Source organism: Neolamprologus brichardi, chromosome 22, assembly GCF_056152115.1.
Source record: "Neolamprologus brichardi isolate AB-2024 chromosome 22, ASM5615211v1, whole genome shotgun sequence".
Lineage (NCBI taxonomy): Eukaryota > Metazoa > Chordata > Actinopteri > Cichliformes > Cichlidae > Neolamprologus > Neolamprologus brichardi.
The window spans coordinates 10,015,203-10,035,190 of record NC_142124.1 but is presented as its reverse complement, the minus strand read 5'-3'; the positions used below and the strand labels follow the sequence as shown (position 1 = coordinate 10,035,190).

General features: G+C 43.9%; 1 protein-coding gene across 1 annotated transcript; it reads left to right on the top strand.

Moving 5' to 3' along the window:
* The first annotated feature begins 197 nt into the window (after positions 1-197).
* Positions 198-17,521, top strand: zc3h12ab (zinc finger CCCH-type containing 12Ab). The gene is made up of 6 exons (XM_006794369.3): positions 198-332; positions 1,115-1,661; positions 12,497-12,636; positions 14,411-14,645; positions 14,739-14,839; positions 15,305-17,521. The coding sequence occupies exons 2-6, from the start codon at positions 1,150-1,152 to the stop codon at positions 16,249-16,251; spliced, it is 1,935 nt and encodes a 644-aa protein (XP_006794432.2). The 5' UTR covers positions 198-332; positions 1,115-1,149; the 3' UTR covers positions 16,252-17,521.
* The last annotated feature ends 2,467 nt before the right edge of the window (positions 17,522-19,988 follow it).

The following is a 19,988-nucleotide window of genomic DNA, read 5'->3' as shown; positions in this document are numbered from 1 at the left end:
GTAATATGTTTTAATACTCTATTTCTTGCACACTGGCCTGGCAGGTTAATGTGCTTATTACCTGTATTTCCTGGTTTGCTCTTGCATAATTAATCAGACGAACACGGATGGAGTCACATTTCGTCAGGTCGTAACTCGCTGAGTCGTAACTTCCCAGCATGTGACTCCGGCACGCTGGTCGTCTGCTGGCTGTTTGCTGTGTCAAGAAAAGAAAAAGCCCAACTTCCTTGTATCGACTCACTACTCAAACAGAGAAAGCTTCGCATCAGCCGCGACAGCTGCTGACAACCCGAGAGGGATAAAAGACGCGTTTGGCACATTTTAATACACCGGTAAGTTTCTTTCTGTGAACTTGTGAAAAAGTGAAAAAGGAAAACTAAAATAAAAGCACGACGACTTTAAGTTTTTTGGCCTCTATGTTCTCATCTTTTCTGCACCGGCAGATAGACATTTCCAGCAGGAATGCCAAACGTGTGGTAGAAGTGCTGCTTTTCTTTGTTTTACCTCAAATTGTAAAGTAACTTTTTTTGAGATTCACCCAGCTGTAAATTTAGTGTCATAATATGACGAAGTCATTCAAAAACAACAGCAACAAAACACAGGATTAGTCTAAGAACATCTTTAATAAGAACACAAAAAGTAGTTCAAATACAAATAAAGTCAGTCTGAGATAAAGGGAAATGTAAGGTTAAAGTGTTAATAGTTTAAAAAACGATCACAACTGAAATTCACCTCATTAGCACAAAATATTTACAGGAATAAGAGAAGAAGCTAAACAGTTTGTTAACTGTTAATTGCCTACAATAAAGGAAATGTTTACTGTTGTTTAAATCATTATATTATATGATATTATGTTATAATATATTATGCTTTTAATCCATAACTGTAGTAAATAGTTACACATTAAATTTAGCTATACTGAACTTTCTTACAGCAACTTCTAAGCTCTGCTTTCATGGATACTCAGTTATGATACTGATATTGAATTTATTACTGATACCCAAATAATAATAATGCTAATGTTTAACTGGTTCACACATTTTGCTGATTGTGTGTATTTACAGGGCTCCGGTTTCTGTTGATCAATGAGCTGACTAATCTGTTTTCCAAATAGGTGTGACATGAGTGGGCTTCACCCACTGAGAAGAGATGAATACTGATGTTTTACTCTGCCCAGCTGTGCAGACGTGGAGTAAAACCCTCATTTCAGAGCCACACCGCCACACACACTCCCACACCTCTGCATGGGTCTCTCCTTCACTGCTCCCACTTCACGACTCTTGCCATCCTTTCTGTGAGACCATGTACCCAGGTGAACCTGACCCGAACACGGACCCGCAGCTCTTGGAGTCCAAGCTGGACTTCTTCCACAAGCTGGGCTACTCCACGGCTCAGGTACAGGCTGTTCAGCAGAAGTTCGGCCCCAACATGGACACGGATAAAGTGCTGGGGGAGCTGGTTCGGATCGGGCCCGTTCAGGAGGCCAATCAGGGGCCGGTGACCACAATGTCGGTGCTGGTGCCCAGAGGAGAAACCCAGCCATCGGGTCCTACACTGCTGCTGCCTGTAGCTGGTACTTCTCCTCAGAGCAAAGAGGAGACTGGCGAGGAAGGAAAGACTCTGAGACCCGTCGTTATAGACGGCAGCAATGTGGCCATGAGGTGAGCAAACTAATCAGTAGCTAGACTGATATTGAGTGATTGATTATGATATCGGTCCATTTTCCAAGTCCATTTTCTAACAGAAATCTCCCAAATCCACTGTTTAAAGCTCCTGCGTGCTCCACTGATCATCTGATTGATCCAAAATTGAAAACAGAATCATTATTGTGTCTCATGACTTGTAAATAATGTTTTTTATGCAGTATTGTCCAAAATTCACAGGTTAAAAGTCAGAGAATTTCTATTTCTGCATTATGGAGTTTCTATCTATCAGAGCTGCAGTGATTATATGATAAGGCAATAATACTTTCAGTTGGTTTTCACTCAAAAAGCAAATGAATGAGCTGCTCTTGTCTGTTTTGAATAATGTAGAACCACAACGATTAATCAGTTAATCAATGTTTTATATGCAAATAACTGTTTAGGCTAAACGAGCTATTTCATCTTTATACTTGAGAATACTTAGTGCCTCTGTTTATGATCCTAAGCTATATTTTGGGGGTTGAACTGAGGAAAATTAGATATAACAGGCATTTACTTAATTTTCTGTCAATTTACAGAGAAATCTGTTAATTATCTTAGAAAATAGTCTGTAGATTTATTTCTAATGAATATAATAATACATTTCTGCCCTAACAAAAACCTTTGTTCTGCTGTAACTAGGATAGATAACTTCTGTTTTCAGTCAAAGAAAGTAAATTGGTTAGTTTTTTTTAATCAGCTGAAATCAGGTCATTGTGACAGTCAGCTTCCATCTGCAGTTTCATTCACAGTTTCAGTTAGGAGTAGGAGTTGACTGAGTGGGAGGTTGTCCGACAGCCTGTAGGCAGGGGTCCAACAGCGTTAGATGCTTCATTTACCTTTCAGCACGTTTAAACCCAGAACAAAAGCAGCTTTTTAAACACAAATAGGTTAAATTATGCTCTTCAGGTGGTGTCATATCTCTTTTTTTCTGGTTTGGTTTTTTAATCAAAATGTAGAAACAGCATGGATTTTAGAATAGAATAGAATAGAATAATCATTTAATTGTCCCACAAGGGGAAATTTGGTTGTAACAGCAGCAAGAAAAATACATATACAAACAAACTGTACACAGGACACAGAACATATTTACATATTTACAAAGATTATTTGTATGAATGAATTGTTATTTACTCAACTGTAAGGGTAATAAATCATTGTTATAACTAGTAGGTCCCTATATGAGGATGGCAAATACTTGCTAAAACCTGATACAAGATTATAAAGTCAAATGTTAACAAACTGGTGTAAAAAGCATTTGTTAACATGGCTGTTAAACTCATTTTACATTGTGGGCCAAATACAGCCTACTTTAATCTTAAGTGCGTCAGACCAGTGAATGAGGAATATTTTTTCTTTTTTGTTTTGTTTTGATGTTTTTGCTGTGAACCCACCTTAAAAAACGTTTTATTTTATTTATTTTTTACAGTAGATAGTGAAAAAACAAGATCTATGTGGTGGGTCTTTATCGGTGGGGAAAATGAAATATGTGAAACGTACATAATATGAAAATACAATTGTAAAAAGTGTAAAATTTATGTCCTCTTTCACATTTTCTGAAAGTCGTGCAGTGATTGGAATCTTTGGAAAACGTAAAAGGTTTTGTGAAATTCTGGCCCCAGGGCCTTAATTTGACACCCCTGATTTAGAGCAGTGCTCAAATCTCTCTCTTTTTTTATTACGAGCCAAGCTTTCCTTTCTCGTGTCATGTTTCTTTGACTGATTAGTCAGTTCTTGGGACTGCAGTAGCCTGAGTAACAAAATTTTTTGCAGATTTTCCAAGTTGTTTTCCAACTTGGTGGACACTGGCAGAGGGATTTGTCAGTTTTCCCTGCCAGGAACAAACCCAATATTCCAACATGTTCTCAGAAATATCTACAAAAACTGGTTTCTACCAATACCACAAAGTTTTTGATTAACAAATATGTGAGATCCAATTTGAACTAAATGCTGACATTAGCATGCTAATATGCTAATGGTTTTATGAACTGTGTGCTGCATTTTGTTAGATTTAAAACTAGCTGTTAAGCCCATGAGGTCAACAGTTTTACTGAAGTCATAGAGTGAGTGAGTTGTACAGTATTTTCTCACAGACTTTTCTCATAGCGTTCTTTGTAAATAATGATAATACTGCCCCATAGTGTTTACTGTGTCAACATTAGCACCAAATCCAGCATACAGGGAAACTGTAATACTGTTAGACATTTGATTCAAAACCAATATTCTTCATCGTTTTGTATCGTTAAAAGTCTTGAACTTTATCAGATACATTTCTAAAATTATTGCATTTTATTTCAACTATTCCAACAGTCATTCCAATATAAGTTGCTAATCATAATATTAAATATTTAATATCATAAATTATGTATATACTCTTTTAGGTTGAAGATTTAAATACAATTTCAGTGATTAGGCCCATCAGAGATTATACTACACACTCACTGTGTGTTTTGTACTTGTGTTGTGCATCACCTGAGGAATTTTTTTTTTCTTTTTACTCAGAACGCAATAAACCAGTTCTGCAAACTGCAGCTTCGAAGATGTCACGGTCTGTGGGGCAGACCGTGGGGATTAGGGGAATGAGGACCCAAGATGCAGGACTTTGTGATGAAGGCAGTGCGTTTATTTACAATGGTGTAAATAGTTCACAAAAATAATCCCATGTTTTCCCCGTGACTTCCGTGTCGTGTCTTCACCCACAAGTTCGTGCTCCGTGGTCTTCGCTCCAGTGTGTCCCCACACCCCGTGCTCGCTGCTCTGGTCTTCCCTGCTCCTTCCTGGAGAAAAATAACAAAGAAGCAACTTGTCAGGACACTCGACTACCGCGGGCATGTACTCACTGGACTTGGTACTAATGACACTAACGTGGAGTCAAACTCAATATTCCAGCGACGAATGGCTCAGAGCCCCAGCCTTAAGAGCCAGAGAACTGCAATCGCTTGATCAGCAGCAGGTGCGTGGCCAAGGGCAGGAGCCCAGTCAGAGCTCCGCCCAGGCAGACAGGTAGGAGAGAGAGCAACAACACTTGTGGCCACACTGGGCTGGCCGGGGAGGCACAGGGACCATGACAGTACCCCCCCCCTCAATGGGAGCCTCCCGGCGACCCACCAGGCTTACCCGGGTGCAGGCGGTGGAAGTCCCGGACCAGACCCCCACCCACGATAGCCGACCGGGGCACCCAGGAACGTTCCTCGAGCCCGTAGCCCTCCCAGTCAACCAGGTACTGAAATCCCCGACCCCGGCGGCGGGAGTCCAAGATGCGCGAGACCGCGTAAACCAGCTGGCCACCCACGAGCCGGGGGGGCGGCGGGGGCCTGGAAGGAGGGCACAACGGGCTGGAGACCACTGGTTTGACCTGAGAGACATGGAATACATCATGAATACGCATATTGCGTGGCAGCGCCAAGCGGACGGATGCAGGGTTGATCACAGCACTGATTTCAAATGGGCCGATGAAGTTGGGGGTGAGTTTCTTAGATTCGGCACGTAAGGGCACGAATCGAGTGGAGAGCCACACCTTCTGCCCCACCACATACTCAGGGGCGGCCGTCCGGTGGCGATCCGCAAGAGCCTTATTCCGTTCCTTCGTCCGGAGTAAAGCCGCCCGAGTGGCCCGCCAGGCCCTGCGACACCTGCGGAGGTGATGTTGGACAGACGGAACAGCGTGCTCACCTTCAACCAAGGGAAACAGAGGTGGCTGGTATCCCAGAGATGCCTCAAAGGGTGACACGCCGGTAGCAGAGGATGTGTGACTGTTGTGAGCATACTCTATCCATGACAGGTGTTCGCTCCAGATGGCCTGGTTATGCGAGGCGACACAGCGGAGGGCAGCCTCCAACTCTTGGTTTATGCGCTCCGTTTGGCCGTTGCTTTGCGGGTGGAAGCCAGAGGAGAGGCTCACCTTGGCTCCTATGGCGGAGCAGAACTCCCTCCACACCCGCGACGTGAACTGAGGGCCCCGGTCCGAGACAACGTCCTCAGGGATGCCATGGAGCCGGAAAACATGTGTGGTGAGGAGTCGGGCAGTCTCCAAGGCTGTAGGGAGCTTAGGAAGCGCAATGAAATGGGCAGCTTTGGAGAAACGGTCAACGATGGTCAATATTGTAGTGTTACCTGCAGATGGTGGCAGACCGGTGACGAAATCCAGAGAAATGTGGGACCAGGGTCGGCTGGGTGTGGAGAGCGGCTGCAGACGTCCAGACGGATGTTGATTGGAGTGCTTATTTTGAGCACAAGTGGTGCAGGCGGTTACGTACTCCCGTGAGTCTTTAACGAGGGTGGGCCACCAGAAATACCTGCGGAGGAATGCAGTGGTGCGGTTAACTCCTGGATGGCAGGAAAAACGGGCCGTGTGAGCCCACTGGAGCACTCGGGACCGGACAGCCGCCGGAACAAAGAGTCGATCAGGGGGGCCCGTGCCAGGATCAGGGTCGGTTTCTTGTGCCTCCCGGACGAGCTCTTCGATCTCCCACGTAACGGCTCCAATAATACACGAAGTAGGCAGGACAGATCCAGGGTCGGACTCCTCTCCGACTGGGGCAAATAGCCGGGAAAGAGCGTCCGGTTTAACATTACGGGAGCCTGGCCTGTAAGTGATGGTAAAATTAAACCGGGTGAAAAACAAAGCCCACCTGGCCTGCCGTGAGTTGAGCCGTTTCGCCGAGCGGATGTACTCGAGGTTTTTATGATCAGTCCATACAATGAACGGCTGTGCGGCCCCCTCCAGCCAGTGTCTCCACTGCTCCAGAGCCAGCTTTACGGCCAGAAGTTCGCGGTCTCCGATGTCATAGTTCCTCTCGGCTGGGGAAAGACGACGAGAGAAAAAGGCACAGGGGTGGAGCTTACCCTCGAACCGCTGGGAGAGCACGGCCCCTACTCCAGACTCCGATGCATCCACCTCCACAACGAACTGCAGGGAGAGGTCCGGCTGGCGAAGGATCGGGGCGGTGGCGAATAGTTCCTTGAGGCGAGAGAAGGCTTCCTGAGCCAGCCGGCCCCATTGGAATGGCACCTTGGGCGATGTTAACCTAGAGAGGGGCAGAGCGACTTTACTAAAATCCCTGATGAAACGTCTGTAGAAGTTAGCGAACCCCAGGAAGCGCTGAAGCTGCCGGCGATCGGGTGGTTTGGGCCAGTCCAACACTGCCTGGACTTTTGCCGGGTCAGGTTTCAAATCCCCTCTGGTGATGATGTAGCCCAGAAATGCCACCGAATCCATGTGGAAGTCACACTTCTCCCCTTTAACGAAGAGCCTGTTCTCCAGCAGGCGCTGCAAGATCTGCCGTACATGGACCTCATGTTCCGCTTTAGATTTGGAGAAGATGAGAATGTCATCTAAGTAGACAAAAGCACATCGGTTAATAAAGTCTCTGAGAACATAATTAACAAGAGCCTGGAACACAGCGGGGGCGTTGGTCAGGCCGAACGGCATCACAAGGTACTCGAAATGGCCCAGGTGAGTATTGAAGGCCGTTTTCCACTCATCCCCTTCACGGATTCTCACCAGATGGTAGGCGTTGCGCAAGTCCAACTTACTGAAAATCGTGGCACCCTGAAGTAACTCAAAAGCAGAAGACAGAAGGGGCAGGGGATACTTGTTACGAACGGTGATCTTGTTAAGCCCGCGATAGTCGATACAGGGGCGAAGGGTCTTGTCCTTCTTAGCAACAAAGAAAAACCCCGCTCCCACTGGGGAAGACGACGGCCGAATGATGCCCGCAGCGAGAGAGTCTGCAATGTATGTCCCCATAGACTCCCTCTCTGGCTGTGAAATGCTGTACAAACGACCAGATGGAAGCGGAGCCCCAGGCAGGAGATCAATCGCGCAGTCATACGGTCTATGAGGGGGAAGTGAACGTGCCCGGTCTTTACTAAACACTTCAGCCAAATCATGATAAACACGTGGGACTGAGGTCAAATCCGGAGGCTCGACCGGCTGGTCAGACCTTTGAGATGTGGTTGGAGCAGGTGCAGCTCGGAGACAGTTCATGTAGCAGTCAATGCTCCACCCGGTCACTCTCTCTTTCTTCCAATCGATGTGTGGATTGTGTTGGAGCAGCCATGGATAACCCAATACAAGGGGGGTGCGCGGTGCTTGAAACACGAAGAGCTCGATGCGCTCTGAGTGGTTACCCGAGAGAGTAAGAGACAGGGGTTCTGTGATTTGGGTTATGTCCGACAAGCGCTGCCCAGATAGGGCTGTGACAGCCAGTGGATCGGGTAGGGCGTGTAGTGTGATGCTTAGCTTTTTCGCCAGAGCTGCGTCAATGAAACTCTGCTCAGCACCTGAATCCACTAGAGCTTGAAGAGAGTGGGTAACGTTCTTAATGGTGAGTTTTGCAGGTAACATAAGCCGGGGGAGAGAACCTCTAGTCGTTATATCGCCCACCAGTATTCTCTCAACTACTGGCGAGCGCGCCCTTTTGCCCGTGCCCGGCATGAAGAGGCAAAATGGCCCTTACGGCCGCAAAATAAACACTCACCGGCGGCCATACGCCGTTGACGTTCTGCGGGCGAGAGCTGCGAACGTCCAAGTTGCATGGGCTGCTCCTCCTCCTCAACCTCGCCGTGCTCGCGTGCCGCTCCGGGCCCCGGTGAGGCGTCCCTCGGTGGCTGAGGCTGAGCGAAGCGACGTTGCGTGCTTCGCCGTGCACGCAGGCGATCGTCTATTCGAATGCATAGGGACATGATCGCACCTAAAGAGGAGGGTAACTCACGCACCATCAGTTCATCTTTAATCTCCTCACACACATTATTTAACAGTGCCGTCTTTAATGCCTCCTGCCCCCACCCCGCTTGCGTCGCTAGTGTCCAAAAGTCAACTGAAAAATCTGCCATGCTCCGCTTGCCTTGCTTCAGATTCATGAGGCGGAGCCCGGCCGCCGCAGCAGTGGAGCCCTTATCAAACACACTCCGAAACAGAGACAAAAATTCATCATAAGTAATTTCGGGATTAGCGCTCAGCACAGCTTGTGCCCAGGTCAGCGCACGATCTCGTAGCAACTGAACAAAATATGAGATCTTACTCCCGTCATTAGAGAAGGCATGAGGCCGCTGGCGAAACTGGAGTGAGCACTGCATAAGAAAACCCGCACACTTCCCTACATCCCCTGAAAACAGCTCAGGTGTGGGGAGATGAGACTCACACACAGCCGGGACTAGAACCGGTGAGGCAGCACTTACTGCGGAGCTTGATGATGCCCGGGCGGGTTCGCTGGTAGGTGAGGGTTCCGGCAATGGAGTGCGCTGAGCAGCTGCTAGTGTTAAGGCAGCGACGTTCTCGCTGAGGCGAACAAGCATCTGCTCGTGGCGTTGTAAGATCGCTTCCAGTGTGACCGGGGCGGAGGGAGACGGGGAGGAAGCTGAATCTGCTGGGTCCATGGTGGCTGGAATATTCTGTCACGGTCTGTGGGGCAGACCGTGGGGATTAGGGGAATGAGGACCCAAGATGCAGGACTTTGTGATGAAGGCAGTGCGTTTATTTACAATGGTGTAAATAGTTCACAAAAATAATCCCATGTTTTCCCCGTGACTTCCGTGTCGTGTCTTCACCCACAAGTTCGTGCTCCGTGGTCTTCGCTCCAGTGTGTCCCCACACCCCGTGCTCGCTGCTCTGGTCTTCCCTGCTCCTTCCTGGAGAAAAATAACAAAGAAGCAACTTGTCAGGACACTCGACTACCGCGGGCATGTACTCACTGGACTTGGTACTAATGACACTAACGTGGAGTCAAACTCAATATTCCAGCGACGAATGGCTCAGAGCCCCAGCCTTAAGAGCCAGAGAACTGCAATCGCTTGATCAGCAGCAGGTGCGTGGCCAAGGGCAGGAGCCCAGTCAGAGCTCCGCCCAGGCAGACAGGTAGGAGAGAGAGCAACAACACTTGTGGCCACACTGGGCTGGCCGGGGAGGCACAGGGACCATGACAGAAGACTGTTCCTTTCCCCAAGTAAATTACCTAAAAGCATGCAGGCACTGATCTCTAATTACTGACTGTGATTTGGGAATTTTAGTTGTGCCAAGCATTTTTTTAATTATACACCGAAGCGTCAGAAAGGGTGAGAGAATTAGGGTATACATCTGTTTTAGCACAGTATACACCCCGTCTGTCATTTGCCTTTCCCAGCCGGGCATACAGGTTCAGGCATGCGGCTTCTTGAGTATGCAAATCAGATTGAACTTATAATAACGCTTTCTTTTTTAAGACGAATGTCTCTGGAGCAGGTTCAACAGCATTTCTTCAATGTCATTCAGAAATTCACCAAGGACTTAAATCACTTACATCGTCACAGTCTAAGTAGAGGTGTACCTTTTTGTTTAGAAACAGTTATTCTGGCAAGTTAATGATAGAAGTGTTGCGAAGCTGTCGCTGAGCAAAACAACCAACTTTGTTTAAGCCACACGATTGCCAGATGTTATTTTTTTAATAGCTGTGAACATCCATCAAGCCACTAAAAACCTGTCATGGGTTAGGGCAGGGTGTTGTTTTTTTAAAAGGCAAATTTTTACCTTTCAAATAAAGTCTCGCTTTTAGCTTTACAGTTTTTTAAGCTTTTCTTTGAGTGTTGTAAATATTTAAATAAGTGAAAATTTTATAAAACTGCTGGATAATAACTTACCTTTAACCTTAGATAATGAGAAAGTGGATGATAAGAGCCAGCTAGAAACAAACTAAGTCAAAAGAAAAGCAAGTTTTTCATATGACTCTGTGCCGTCCTGTGAAAAACTAAGTACACCCTTACTACAGATCACCTCTATAAAAGTTTTTGCAGTTTGCTTGCCTGAAACATTCAGTTGTGTCAACACAATACCACAATCTACCCAAGAGTGGACGTCCCAGAAAATTCACCTGATAGAAACTGCTACTTTCTACAGGCATCAATTACTAAATGGTGCCACATTAACGGAGGTCTTGTACAGGCATCGGTAACTGTCATGAAACTGTCATTACGTTCATCATAGTACAATTAGAAGAAGGGTTGCCAAAACAAAGACTATTCCTTCTCTAAAAAACAAACAAATAAAAAGTATGGTTACAGGGCTTGAGTTTGCAAACAAACTCAAGACTAATTGGTCAAAATCAAACTTGGCCAAAACAAGACGTTGGCTATCAACACTTTGTGCTGATAGGCACAGGAGGGGTGATGATTTGGGCTTGATTTGGGCAGTTTGCAGAGTCTTCTAGAGACAAATGTGAGGCAATCTGTTCAACAGCTGAAGCTTGGCTGAAACTGAACTATGATGCTTTGCTTTATTTCGACTGTTATGCAGAGTGGTTTATAGAACATTCAGTCTTTGAGTCCCTGTTTTTGGTTTTTGTTATTAGTGACGTAACGATTTTTTGCAACACATTTTTCTTTTTAAAATACAACACGTGAAATAAATGTGACGAGTACTCAGTGGTTAGTACAGTTTCTTCACAGCAGTCTTAGAAGTCATAGTCAAGTAGGGCAACTCATAACAGATAAAAATCATTCTTGGGGAAATCCCTCGCATAATCACTAACGCTAATGATTCAGTCATTTATCTCGTTACCGCCAACTCGGTGCCAATGCTGGCACGGAGCCAATTCTGCCTCATGCTTTTTCCAAGCCAGTTCACATTTCTGCAGAATAGAGGAAAAATACTTGTGATATAACAGATGATGGGGTAGTTTTGAAGGAAAATCATAGTGGGCAGAATCAATCCGTCTATCATTCGTGAATTTCTTAAGGTAGTTCTTTCCATGGTCATTGTTTCCTGTATCGGTACTACCACAAATCAAATAAAGTGGAACCACATCTAGATTATGAAAGGGATATATAAGCATCGATTTTTCTTTCATGGTACTGTTCCAATGACAGCTTTTTTTGCACTGTGGAACTAGTTATGGATCAGATGTCAGTGTGTCACTGACCACTTTTTTAAGCAAACCTTTTGGGTTTTGGGTTGTATTGACATGATAGCATCACATTGTTACTGCACATCCATGACGTCCATCTCCTGTTCCACCACATCCCAAAGGTGCTCGACTGGATTGAGTTTTAAATGATTTGAGGTTTGTGACATGGAGTGTTTTCAGACGATGGGAACATCGTGTTCACAAAGAGATGAACGTGCTTAAATGATGCTAAATTGGTACTAAGCGGAAATATTCCCCACATCACTACACCACCATCACCACCCTCAACTGTTGATTAATGGAAGGACAATTCCATGCTTTCATGTTGTTCATGTCAAATTCTGACACTGAGACTCATCAAAGCAGGCTTTGTGTTTCTAGTCTTTTATTGACCGATTTTGGTGAGTTCAAGTGAGGAGGGCGGCTACTTTCTGGATAGTTTCTCTTTTTAGACCATTCTCTGTAAACTCTAGAGATGATTGGTTTCAGTAGATCAACAGCTGATACTGAAACGTGGCCAACCAGGTCACTTAAATCACCTTCTTCTTCATTTTAAATACTTATTTTTAACTATAGCAAGTCATCTTGATCATGTGTACATGCCTAAAGGTATTGAGTTACTTCCATTCATTAGATATTTGCGTTAGGGAGCAGTTGAACAGGTGCGCCTAAAGTGGTTAGTAAGAATAGTCCACGCACTCGTGCCTAAATCATGGTCAACCTGTTGGAGACAAAGAGCTTTGTTCTATTGTAATCTTTAACATCAATGTAAATAAGGTGCACTGATAAGAGCTATGATGCCGAGTGAACATCAAAGAGTGCCATTATAAACACCATAACCCTTGTTCTAAAGTGGGTCAGGGACGTTTCCCTCCAGCTGCTAGTGTGTGGGCATGTGTTCTGGTTTCTTATTCATTTTTCCTGGTTTTCATTTAGCCATGGCAACAAGGAAGTTTTCTCTTGTCTGGGAATCCAGTTGGCTGTGAACTTCTTCCTGGACAGAGGCCACACTGAAATCACTGTGTTTGTTCCCTCATGGAGGAAGGAGCAGCCCAGGCCGGATGTTCCCATCACAGGTACAACACTGGGAATTCACGTGCTTTGTTTTGTTTCTCTACTTCCTTCTTTGCCCGACTGTGCAACCTGCACTGAAACCTGAAAGGTGTGGTACAATTTCCATGACAGAACTAGTGAAAATATTTATTAAGCTGAGAGAAAGTTGACGCCTTTGATATTTTTTAAGTAAAAATTTCCCAGAATGTCCCAGCACGTGTTTTAAACTTTTGATGGGGATTTTTAAAAAGACATTTACATTTTTTTTCCCGAATTGCCTGCTATGAAGTTTTTAATGGAAGTTAAAGCAAGAACTCTCAATGTAATCGAGTAGATTACTAGTAGATTTGAAACTAAATGGTAATATAAAAAAGCAGAACAATAAATAATTTGAGAAATTATTTGTAAGTAGTGAACTTAAAACCCAGGCATGTAACTGGCAGGACATTGTTTGATAGAATCAGCTGCTGATTCACAGTTTACTGTAAAACTCAAAAGGGGAAACTCCACAGACAGTTTTTTCCCCCATGCACAAAGCTTATCTGCAGCATGTGCTGCAAAAAAACAATTTTTTCTAATTTATTTTGTCTTGCTTTTGTGATACCAAATGATAATCATCATTTCAGTTAGCCTGTGGTGACCTATATTTGGAAGTGACTGCTGATAATGTAGTTAAATAGATAGCTCATGCAGATAAACGGTTTTGTGTTAGGGTGTAATTTCAAACCTGCCTCCTGGGAAAAACACAAACTAATATGCAGTCGGGACTTGCTTTATTATAGCTGAATGAGTTAAATAAAGATCTGAATGGGCATTTAGTGATGACCCTGAGCTTAATTTGCGGCTCCTCTCGGCTCCACAAAGATTAAGCTCTTTGTTTTGTTCCTCTAGCCACTCCTTTAGGGTTAAACTGTGCTACTTCTGCAATTTTCTAATTATGGAGTTCCACAGGGCTCTGTCCTGGGATGAATTCTATTCACATTATACATGCTTCCCTTGGAAGGCAAGGCATAGCATACAGTGTCATCACTATGCAGATGATACCCAGCTTAATCTATCCATGAAGCCAAATGACACACAGCAAAGATTTTAGAAAAATTGTGTCTAACCATTTATTTATTTACTTTGATGGTCATTTTGATAGGGGTATGTCCTTGTGAGCACATTAAAAATATGTATGATTGCTTTCTTGCACTTCTTTAACCTCCTAAGACCCAAACTCTTCCACGACATGCATTTTTAATTTCTCTTTGATATTTGGACATATTGGGGCTCGATCAGTGTAAAAACAAAGAATTACCAGATTTTTTTTTACCTTATTTTTGTTTTTAAGAAAAATAAGAGCCACATATGAGGATATTCGTTTAAAATTTTGATAGCACAGTAGCAGTATAATGTCCTCGTAAGTGGATATCAGGCCCTTGTAGAGCAAAATTGAGTATTTTGGTCTAAATAACCCAAAATGTGGTCCTAGGAGGTTAAGACAGGATGTTTGTAAAATTAGAAATATGCTGAAAACTAGTTTGTTCACTTATTCTAGGCTTGACTATTGTAAGTCATTATTATCAAGTTGTCCTCAAAGCTCCTTGGAAAGCCTTCAGTTGATCCAGCGAGTATACTGACAAGGACTGGGAAGCGAGATCATGTTTATCCCATATTGGCTTCCCTTCAATGGCTCCCTGTTAAATCCACAGTCAAATTCAGAATTCTTCTCCTCATATTCAAAGTCTTGAATAATCAGTCACTGGCTTTATTGTAGTGGCTCATCATTTCTCTGACTTAATGTTTGGCATCCAGATCAGCAAATTCTGCGTGAGCTGGAGAGGAAAAGGATTCTGGTGTTCACACCGTCGCGGCGCTATGCAGGCAAACGAGTGGTCTGTAATGACGACTGCTACATTGTCAAGCACGCCTTTGAGTCTGACGGCATCATCGTGTCCAACGACATGTACCGTGACCTTCAGGGAGAGAAGCCGGAGTGGAAGCGCTTCATCGAAGAGAGGCTGCTCATGTACTCCTTTGTTAATAACAAGTGAGTTCTGCGTTCCTGATACACAAGATCCCTACCAGCTAGTAACCTGGATTAACCAATGAGTGATGGTGTTTGCATTTCACCCCGATGCAGGTTTATGCCCCCCGATGATCCCCTCGGTCGACATGGACCAACCCTGGAGAACTTCCTGCGGAGGGTTCCAAAGACTCAGAAAAAACAGCCCTGTCCTTATGGTGAGAGGGCTTTTTTAAGACATGTAGCGCCATCAGGGGTCACAGTACAGCAAACATGGATCCCAAATACACAGTCAGGGTTAAAAAGAGAGATCTTGATGGTTTCAGCCCTCACAGATTTCAGAATCCAGTATTAAGGAGGAGACACTAAGACAAGTTAAACTTCACAGTGCTTGAGACAAACTACCTGCCAAGTATAGTGGTGCAGTTTTAATTTCAAAGAATGCCCAATGTTGATCAGATTTAGTGTATTTTGTTGCACTTTCTGTAAAATTGATAAAGAAAAAAGTATTTAAAGCAGTATTTTAGAAAAATTCCTCACTTTAACAAGATTATGTGCAGACTACTTTACATATAGGGCTTTTATTTGACTGTTGCTGTTGCCTAGCCGAGACATTTCTCTGCATGAAAAAAGGAATACTGCTTTGGTGGAGTTATAAAACCTGCTGTTTATTATTTTTCCAGGGAAGAAATGTACTTATGGAATCAAATGTAAATTCCACCATCCCGAGCGAGCCAAACAGTCCAATCGTGCTCTTGCAGACGAGCTTCGAGAGAGTGCTAAGCAGCCTACTGCTTCTCAGAAACAATCTTCAGCTTGCTCCAGTCCTGTGCCTGGACTCAGCCTCCTGTTGGTGGAGGATATGGCGAAGAAACTGACTCTGGGAAACGAGAGCAGCTCCTTAAAAAAAGCTCATAAAAATGAAAAGGCAGCTCAGGTGAAGGCAAGTCACTGCTCCAGCAAGAAGGCCTCATCAAAGAAGGAGAAGTCCAGCAAACACGCGTCGTCTGATCACAACTCGGTGCAGCACAGCCGCTCTCAGGAGCAGCTGGACTCTGGTTTAGGCTCCATAGACAGCCAGCCGGTGGAAGCTCCTCGGAGTCTGAGTGATCACCAGTTTGGGCTACCGTACAGCAGCAGCCAGCAGTACTGCCCTCCAAAAAGTGCCCCGTGCAGCTGCTGCTCACATGGCACTGCCTCTTGTGGGAGTGTGCCGGCTTTCCCAACTCACAACATCGGGCCAGTGAGCAGCCACAGCGCTGATATGATGCCCTACAGTCTGCCCCACTATCCAAACTATTGCGCTTACCCAGTCAGCATGAATCCGTACAGCCAACTGACAAATTTCCAGCGCAGCCAAACCCACATCTTCCAGAGGCCACAATGGTCCGATCCATTCTGCGGCCAACCGGCGGTGGTCTGCAGCCTCCCGGGAGATCCCTCACACTGGGAGCCTCCTCCAATGAAGCAACCAGGTCCCAGCAGGGAGGAGAGAGAGGTTATACGGAAAAAGCTCCTCGCTATCTTCAGCGCCCAGCTGGTGGATACAGCCATGGACATGTTCCCTCAGATGATGGATCCACAGATGCTCGTGGTCGAAATCCTCAAGTTGCAGAGTCAGCTGAGATGAGACGAATCCAGTCCGAGAACTCGTCTTTCAGTGGAAAGACTGAAGGTTAACATGAGTTTGTGTGTTTTGTATTGTGGTATCCACCTTGATTAAAAACTCTATTTGAATTCTTTGGAGTTGCCTCGCTGCAGTCTCACGTTAGAGGCAGGATGCAGTTGATACAAATTGTATCTTTATTTATAAATTTTAGCAAACATGTGGCTTTTAATGCTACTTAATTGGATTAACTGACACTCTTGAGGTCTACCTTTCATAGATACACTTATATAGTCAGATTCAGTCACCAGTGTGTTGTGTGGATGAGGAGCACGTTCTCGATATCGATGTCTTTTTGGAAGAAGCTGACGTCTGAGAATGGCCAACAAACTTGGAAATGACTGCGAAGGTCGCCTCGTGTGTGTCTCAACAGTATTTGAGAACCGGCTGTGCTGTGCTGAGCTGCGTACTGAAATACCTTTTTGTGTCATATTGGCACTATGCATCTATTGTTTCTAAGACATCACTGTGCAGTGTTGTCAATCAACGTGTCAGGATAAAATATTTATGGCTGCGTTCTCACATACACTCCCTGCAAATGGTAGTTGATCTCAATTGTCAGAGTTGGTTTTGACATGGTACTGTTTTTGACATGGTCTTTGAGCCAGAGTTTCTCTGTTTCTGGACTTACTAGTTTTTATTATGTGTGGAATATTGTATGTGATTCCTAGTTTCATAATTATATTTACATCATGTATAAAGTATGCATCGGTTAGCGTTCAGTTTTTAGTTATCTTAGAGTTTTTCTGCTCCAGGCTGTTAAGTCAGCCTTGTTTTCAAGGTTCTTTATCTATTGTCTCAGTGTTTGTTGCCCCCCTTCTGTCTCCTTAGTTGGTCATGTCCATGTCTGCAGTGTGGTTTTGTTTTTGTGGTTAGAGTTTTATTTTTTGTATTTCCTTTGAGCGTCCAAGTACGGGAATAAAGCTGCTTTATAGTTAATTCTGTCTGTCACCATGTGCTGCACCTGGGCCCTGCCTAATCTGCCATATAGCCAATTATGACAGTTTTATAGTCCCGGAAATTGGATTTTGTTTGCCTGGATGAAGCGTTTTCAGTGGAAGAAGCTGAGCTGCATCCAGATGAACTGATTCAAGTCTGTACTTGGATTGCTGCAAGGTGGTTGTTGGATAATGTTCTCAGTTTAGATTATTTAATGTGTTTTTTGTGATATCAAGCTAACTGGAATTTAAAACACACCTGCAGTAAAACTGTTATATTTATTCCACTTTATTTTACTACATATATTCTGTTCTTTTTATGCTGGTACAAGTTGTTGAAAAAAAATAAAATAAACAATTAGCAGTCCAGCTGTTTACATTGTGCTTTATTTACATGCATTTTTAAAGACTTGATATATATACACCACTCACTTACCCAATGTGTTTGTAATAATATGGTGAATAACTGTGATAAAGTGGCAAACTTCACAAATACAGTAGCTCTGCAGAAATTCCATTAATCCATTAAGTACTTACGTTTGGAGTCCAACCAGAACTACAAAGATCTAAAACATAAATTATTTCACCTCTAGTTGCTGCAAAACAGTAATTTACTTGCAAAATTACATAGGTACTCTGCATCCTCGCTTTTACATAGGAATGTAATCAGATGACAATCAGCTGAGTTAGGTCCCTGAATTGAACTGTAACTTTTGGGAGACAGGTTGGCTCCCACGAACCAACATGTGCAACTGCATTGCAATCAAAAGTGGCTGTCCATTGAAGAAGTTGGCGCTTCTGAGTGAGCAGTTTGTTGGCGCTGCTACTTTTTACCAAATTGGGAAAAAGTACCAGAATAAAAATGCAGATTTTTCCAGGTCGCAAGAAAATTGCCTTCCTATTTTTACTCTCAAGTTGCCCATCAGAGGTATATATGTCTAAAAATCTGTGTTCATGATAATTTAGATAATGATAGTTCTTGCTTATTTAAAGAAGCGGTTTAGTTCAGTTTGGTTTTAATTAGATGAGGTCACCAGGAGGTGAATGCAAGCCAATTTAATGTTCTTAAAAGTGATGTAAATCAACTGCGTGTGAGAGGCTTGTCAGCACAGGTAAATACCCTTAAACACACCCTGTCGAGTTTTGGAACACCTTAAATTTTACAAGTAGAATGTCACTTTAGAAACACAAACATCTAGAACCACAGTGCATTTAGAAAGTCTTTAGACCCCTTCACTGTTCCCATCATTGTACACTCTGTAACCTGTTATAAAGTGAAAAAAACATGCTTTTATATTCTTTGTGCAAATGTAGAGGAAATCATTTACTCTCATTTACAAAAGTTAGGATCTTTCTTTCATCTCTCACACCCCTTGGCATCATTTATAGCTTTGAAAATTCTCCAGGCTTCCTCCAGGCTTTGAACACCTGGTTTTGGCCAATTTACTTCATTCATTACATTCATTTGGGGATGATGCCTTCCTGTGCCAATATGCCCACCAGTGCACAAAGCAAAGTCAAAAAAGATGTTTGGAGGAGCTTGACGGAGTCCTGACCTCAACCTGATAAAACTACTTTGGGGTGAATTAGAGAGGAAACTGCGAGCCAGGTCTTCTCATCTAACTTAAGTGTCTCACCTCACAAATGCACCTCTGGAAGAACGGTCAAAAATTCCCATAAACACACTTCTGAACCTTGGAAAGACATCCCAGAAGAGTTTAAACATGTATAGCTGCAAATTGTGGACCAACATCATATTCAACCCCATGGATTAAGAATCGGATGGCACTCAAGTTCATATGCTGTGCTGTCTTTGTGGTGATGGGGGTCCACAACTGCAATCACACGATGTCTTGTTTCACTGTGTACCTTACCACTGCGCTTGACTTGAGGTTGAGTATAGTCTGGAGCATGTTTAGCTTCAGTGTATATCACCAAGAGGACATTTAGATAAGACAGACAGCTATAGTGCGGAAAAAAAATAAAATGTTTTTTCTGAAGCGGTACAAATGTTCTTTAGCGATTAGAAAAACTGCCGTTCTTGGTTTCATTTTGCAGCCACGCAGCTGCTGTTTACTCAATGTATATTTTGGAGTACTTTCTGAATGTGAATACCAAAGTGTCAGCAGTGCAGGTTAAAACTTGTTCTGCAGCACGTAACCACACTACTGCTTTTGTAGCAGAAAGTAAGGACAAAAAAACCACAAGTGAGTTATGGTTCAGCAAAGAGAACACAACACGCACGTTGTGTTCTAATAAAGTCAATTCTGTTCGCAGGCGGATAAGATAAGAATCAATTTTCTAGGTAACAAATGCGGTTGTTGCTGAGACTTCCACCAAAATCAGCTTCAGGTTTTACCGCCCTTAAACAGGAAAACACACTTGAACATCCATCATTTGCATCAAGCAGGTGCTGAATTTAACGAGCAGTGTGGTTGTCCGTCCTTTCAAATGAACAGCGGTTACACAGGGAGTTTGTTTGGCCACAGGACGTTAGGAAACTCAGGCAACAAGCTGCTGGGGAAAGGAAAACAGTAACCTCTGCTCTGACTATGAGGTCAAAGATTTATGACTCATTCAAGCCCAAACAGTTTTCCAGTGATGTGCTCGTGTTGTACTTTCCCTGCTTTCTTTGAAACTTGGTGGGGATTAAACTGGTATTAGCTCCCACTTATTAAAACCAATAAAAGGAGACAGTTGTGCGGGTCTTGTGTAAAGCATAGCTTAAAAGCAAAAAACAGCTGCACAGAGAAGAAAACAGAC

Excerpts from the sequence above, each read along its gene's own strand:
- zc3h12ab (XM_006794369.3), top strand. The coding sequence starts at position 1,150 with ATGAATACTGATGTTTTACTCTGCCCAGCTGTGCAGACGTGGAGTAAA. Across the intron at positions 1,662-12,496 it reads GGCAGCAATGTGGCCATGAG|CCATGGCAACAAGGAAGTTT; the intron begins GTGAGCAAACTA and ends GTTTTCATTTAG. Across the intron at positions 12,637-14,410 it reads GCCGGATGTTCCCATCACAG|ATCAGCAAATTCTGCGTGAG; the intron begins GTACAACACTGG and ends TTTGGCATCCAG.